At 50.6% G+C, this 6,000-nt stretch overlaps 1 protein-coding gene across 1 annotated transcript in view; it reads left to right on the forward strand.

Annotated features, from left to right (window-relative positions):
• Window positions 1-6,000, forward strand: part of NCAPD3 (non-SMC condensin II complex subunit D3) — a 57,751-nt gene that overhangs the window by 41,554 nt on the left and 10,197 nt on the right. Inside the window, 3 exon segments of the mRNA XM_007450404.1 lie at window positions 206-444; window positions 1,099-1,178; window positions 5,967-6,000. The exon segment at window positions 5,967-6,000 is cut by the window's right edge and continues 149 nt beyond it. Of these exon segments, the coding sequence (XP_007450466.1) occupies window positions 206-444; window positions 1,099-1,178; window positions 5,967-6,000 (353 nt within the window).

Raw genomic sequence — 6,000 nt, forward strand, 5'->3', positions numbered from 1 at the left:
TCAGAGTGTCTGCCTCGTGAAACCCGCGGGTATTTGGCGCTTCTTAATATTTAGTATGGGTCTGTCTGCCTTAGATTTTTTGTTTGTGATTGTTGGTGTGATGTTTTCACTTTGATTAAATAAAATCCATAGCAGGATACAGCTGGAGAAAATGTGAGGCAGAGAATGAGAATAGAGTCAGGGTGTCTTTCTTTCTCGGTGGCAGGGAAGCTGTGCTTGCAGCACGAGGATCTTGCAAAGAAGAGCATCCCGGCCCTGGTGCGGGAGCTGGAGGTGTGCGGGGATGTGGCCGTCCGCAACAATGTCATCATCGTCCTGTGCGACCTCTGCGTCCGGTACACAGTCATGGTGGACAAGTACATCCCCAACATCTCTGTGTGTCTGAAGGACTCGGACCCCTTCATCCGCAAGCAGACACTCTTCTTGCTCACTAACCTCCTGCAGGTACGCATGAGGGCTCGCCTGGCCGGCTGCTCCTGTTCAGGGGTCTGAGCAGTGTAGGAGTCGGGCTGCACTGTAGTAGAGGCACAGGTATTTGCTCACGTGCAGTTTCACATACCACTCTTCTGACGTTCTGGACAGACGTTTAAACAGATTGTTACTTCCTAATATTCCTTCTGAGTGTTTGTTCAGAGATCCCGTTGTGCAGTGTGAAGTTTGTTTTCACAAGTAAACAGCACGTAGAGAAAAGCACGTATAGACGAGTAGGTCTGGTTCCGATTCTGTGAACGGTCGGTGTTCCCAGACAGACCTTCATCGTTTGTACAAAGAGGACCCTTGCGCTTGCCCGGGTGACCTTGCAGACATGCTCCCAGAGCCTGCAGAGACACGTCTGCGTGGACAGAGCTCGAGAGTGCATGTGTAGCCTGATGTGAGGGGAAAATGCTATTTGATCTTTAAGTGAGTTGTGTGTCTGTTCTGATGCATCCATGCCCTCACTGTCTCGTGCGGGACGCATCCGCCTCCCCGCCTGCAGGGGTGCTGAGTCACGGTCGGGCTGTCCTGCCCACACTGTCCCATGTGAGCGCCCATGGCCCCAGGGACAGAGGGCTGTGTGCTGAGGCCCCTGTAAGCGTGAGCCTTTGATCTCTCGAGCAGGAGGACTTCGTGAAGTGGAAGGGCTCCCTGTTCTTCCGGTTCGTCAGCACGCTGGTGGACCCGCACCCAGACATCGCCAGGTGAGTCTTTTTCCTCACGCCAGCCAGCCGAGTGATTGGCCTAGTTTCTGGAAGAGATCTCTTTTTCTTTAAAATTGGTTTAGAGTTGCGTTATTTAGGATTTACTGAGCCTTTGGCAGTTGCCGGAAAATTAGCCGATTTTTAAAATGCTAAGCTGTGTAACAAAGCTTTAGTTTTCACATAAGTTTAAAAACAAAAAACAAAGAAGCCCTTGTCCAGATTGACCATCGAATAATCCCAGCACTGACCACATTTGCTGACACTTCGTTCTTCCAAACGGAGGAGTGAAGAGCAGTGTGAGCCTCTGTCGTGGTCAGCTGTCAAGAGCAGAAGCCAGTAACTGTTGACTTTTAGGCCAGTATAGTAAGAGTTCAGACTTTCTTCTAAGTGCAGAAACTGTAAGGAAGAAATTCTAGGGATTAACACAGAATTGCTCAGTGTGAAATCATAGTGTATAGTTTACAAGGCTCCTTGGAAATGGGTGTTTCCCAAGAATTGGAAGGCAGGGGGACTGCCTTGCCTCTGTTAATTCTTCCCCTTCTATAATTAAAGATTTATTTTCAAGGGGTTTAGAAATGATCTCACAGAATTTGCTAACCTTGATTATATTATATGAGTAATTCTTTTTAAAGCAAGTCTGCAGTTGGAAAATAGAATGTTGAATGCATGGCAGAAGCTACCACAGTTGGGAAGAGGTCTTTACAGATTCATTAACTATAAATAGCATATAGTAATGGGTCCCTCTGGTTCTAAATATGGTCACCAGTGGTTTATTCTAGTCCCATGGAAGGATTTCTGTTCGGTTTCCTTTGGGTATGTTTTTCCAAGGAGAAACATTTTACATAGTAAACTGGTAGAAGGTTAACATCCTAATTAGTACGTCTAGAAGAGTCAGAGAGGAAAAAGCTAAGGCGGCTATGCTTTCTTTTTCTGTGTATAATTGGGAAAGGGGTGGGGCAGCTATGCCGTGCCCTCTCACCTTCCCCCTCTGCCCCAGGCCAGCCCTGCAGCCCGTGTGCCACGTGCGGCCCAGGAGCAGGCAGGAGCACCAGTGCTGGGGGGCTTTGGGAGGACACACCCGAGAGGGGAGGGTGGGTGTTTAACCTGCACGTTGGTGTCTTCCCCTTGCGTCAGCTCCTCAATGTGTATGTTGTGGCCTTGTTCGCTCCGTAGACCACATGCGGGGTCTGTTCCACAGGTGATGAGAGCATGAGTCAGAAGGAAACTAGGACAGGCAGACATCTCCACTGTAGTGAGAAAACCAGTACTTCTGGTAACATTTTCTCAAATCTTTCCATTTTATCCCTGCGATCTGGATTTGTTTGAACCATGGTAAAAATGTGGAGCATGATTTGAAAAGCTTTGAAAAACTAAATCTGTCCTCTATTTTTAGGCCAAAGGTCAGGCCTATCTGCTTACTTTATTTTTTTCATTTTTATTTTTTGTGGTATGCGGGCCTCTCACTGTTGTGGCCTCTCCCATTGCGGAGCACAGGCTCCGGACGCGCAGGCTCAGCGGCCATGGCTCACGGGCCTAGCTCCTCCGCGGCATATGGGATCTTCCCGGACCGGGGCACGAACCCGCGTCCCCTGCATTGGCAGGCGGACTCTCAACCACTGCACCACCAGGGAAGCCCTATCTGCTTACTTTAAACACATTAATTTTTCCAGATGTATCTGCTAAGACAGCTCTTCCCAAGAGACTATAACGGCAGAGCCCTGTGAATTTATTTTTGGTCCAGGTGGTGGATTTCCTGGCAATTCTGGCATGAACAAAATTGCATGACGTTTTTTAAAATTAATTTTTATTGGAGTATAGTTGATTTACAATGTTGTGTTAGTTTCTGCTGTATAGCAAAGTGAATCAGTTATACATATACGTATATCCACTCTTTTTTAGATTCTTTTCCCCTATAGGTCATTAAGAGTATTGAGTAGCGTTCATGTGCTATACAGATCCTTAATAGTTATCAATTTTATATATAGTAGTATGTGTATGTCAAGCCCAGTCTCCCAGTTTACCCCTCTCCTCGTTTTCCCCCTTGGTAACCATAAGTTTGTTTTCTACATCGGTGACTCTTTCTGTTTTGTAAATAAATTCATTTGTACCACTTTTTTTTGGTTCCACCTGTAAGTGATATCATGATATTTGTCTTTCTCTGTCTGGCTTACTTCAGTCAGTATGACAATCTCTAGGTCCATCCATGTTGCTGCAAATAGCGTTATTTCATTCTTTTTCATGGCTGAGTAATATCCCATTGTATATACGTACCACATCTTCGTCCGTTGCTCTGTCCATGGACATTTAGGTTGCTTCCATGTCTTGGCTATTGTGACTAGTGCTGCAGTGAACATTGGGGTGCATGTATCTCTTCGAATTATGGTTTTCTTGCACATTTTTAATTGGTCCTGTAAACCCCCAATATGAGGGCTACAAAATTGTATGACCTGTTTCCTCGTGTGTCCACTAGGTGGTGCCCGTGTAGCACAGCAGTCTGGGTGATGGCCAGGTGGCTGGTGGGCTGTTTCAGGGGAGCTGGGCAGATGCTCTGGGCATGCAAGAAGGCAGGGGCCAGAGGGGTTTAGGGCAAGACGGTGACTACAGTGATGGGCCATGGAGATAGAAAAGGAAGGCAGAGATGGCTTGGTTTGGGAGAAAAAGGAGGAATTGAGGATCCAGAGGGCTCTGTGCAGGACACGTGAGGGGATGAGGGAGTCAGAAAGCTGCATGGGTCGGCAGGTGAGGGTGGGTTGTCCGACCTCAGAAGTGGGGGCTCCAGTGTTGTGACACACAGTCCTGGTGGCGGGCGGTCCCTGAGTTGATGAAGCCGGGGGACCAGGAGGCTGTGTGGATACTGAAAGGGCTCTGAGAGATTGTCTCAGGCCTTCTGGGCTGTTAGAACAAGTCCCACAGACTGGGCAGCCGATAAACAGCAGGAACTGCCCCTCCGCATTTGGAGGTGGAGAGTGTGAGGTGAGGCACTTCCAGAGAACAGACCTCTCACCCTGTCCTCATGGCACCGTGTCTTCACGCGGCAGAAAGGAAGGAGGGACTCGGGCTTCGTTTATAAGACGCTCACCCCGTCGGTGAGAGCTCTGCCCTCGTGACCCAGTCACCTCCCAAAGGCCCTTCTCCTAATACCACCCCCTCAGGGGCTCGGTTCCCAACATAGGAATTCGGGGGGATACAAACTGGGATTCAGACTATAGCAGCGATGTTGGGGTTTGGAATGGAGAAAACCAGGAAGTACTTACCGAGTGGTCAAAACTCACGTGGCAGGAGCGTCCAGAAGAAAGGCTGAGCCTCATATGAGCCTGGTGGAGGACGTGATTTCTCACCAGAAGTCTGCCCAGGGCTTCAAGCCCAGACCAGGGCTTGAACCCGTGTCCCCTGCATTGGCAGGTGGATTCTTAACCACTGTGCCACCAGGGAAGTCCCTAAACTGTGGAGTCTATTTGTACAGTTATTTAAGCTGGTTATTCAACAGGGTGGTTGCCCATCAGTCACCACCTGTACATGTTCTTGACCTAAAGTGAGTAGATGAGCATTTGACATCAAATGGAAGCCTAAAGCAGCCCATCTTCTCGTAGATGCATCGCTGGATTCTGTCTGGTTGTACGTATTCATAGGAATGACTTCCAAGTCTGGCAGCTGTGACAACCCTTGAAGTTAACCCGTGAAGGGTTAACTGTCATCAGATACCTCAGGGGTGAAGTCAGGTTGTTTCTTGGGGATGTTTTTGCTTATTTAGTGGTTTTCTCCATTCGTGGTCACTGCTGGTTTAGCAGAGTAACCTTGTCAGGAAAGCCTCTCCTCTGATCCTGTGGCCTCCGCCTCCAGCCTGCTTTAAGAGGCTGAGCAGGTTTGTGTGGAGTGGACCGAGGGCGCTTAATGGCGCTCAGCCCTCCTCCCCAGGGAATTCCCTTTGGTAGGTAGAGTTTTTGCTGTTCTGTGGTTGCAGGGCGTCAGGGTGAAGGAGGGTTGCTGTTGGCAGCAGGTCATGTCACTGTCGAGATCTCTGACCTGCCTCCTCTGACTCGTAGTGGGTGTGTGTGCTGTGAACAGACTGATTTTATCCTTAGCTTGAAGGAGAGCATTGGGGGAAGGGGCTCTCCTGGGGTCCTGCGCGTCCCAAGGCCAAGAGCAAAGTGCTCAGACTGTGCTTGTTGCTGCTCCTCCCCCCAAGAGCGGCGGGGCTCCTGTCGAGTGGAAGTTCCACTGAGCTTGAACAGATTGGTCTGGCTGGTGTGACCGGATCAGAGCCAGCCTCCACTGCCTCGGGTTGACCCCTGAGCGGAGGCCAGGCCTGGGCGTTTGCTCGCCTGTCCGCGTGTGCCTGCTTTGGGGTCGTGGGTGCTGGGCCCTATGTGTCTCTCTGCAGCCTGGGTCGAGCGGCTGCCGCCTGTGGCAGGTCCTTGTCCTGCTGACCCGAACTAACCTCTTGTGCTTAATCCCAGTGCTCGAGAAGGTTCAGAGTTCAATTGGGGTGGGAGGGTGAAGTTCACTCGCGGTGGTCCTGGCCAGCGGGTCCGCCTGAAGGAGCGGTTTTGGCGGGGGGGTGGGGGGGAGTCCCGCATGTGAGGTGTGGCTGAGTGACAGCGGCCTGTGAGCTTTGCAGGGAGAGCTGGTGGTGAGACCTGGGTTCACAGGGCAGGATGGGCCAAGGAGCCGAGTGACGGGAGTGCAGCTGTCGCCCACCCTCTCCACGGTCCCCTCTGTTGCAGGGTCTTGGTGTGACTTAGAGGCTGTCTCCCGGTAGCACACGGTCCCCTGTCCCCTTCTCCGCAGCACTGGGAAGTTCTGCCTGGCGCACCTCCTGCTG

Source organism: Lipotes vexillifer, unplaced genomic scaffold (genome assembly GCF_000442215.2).
Source record: "Lipotes vexillifer unplaced genomic scaffold, Lipotes_vexillifer_v1.1 scaffold322, whole genome shotgun sequence".
In the NCBI taxonomy this organism is placed as follows: domain Eukaryota; kingdom Metazoa; phylum Chordata; class Mammalia; order Artiodactyla; family Lipotidae; genus Lipotes; species Lipotes vexillifer.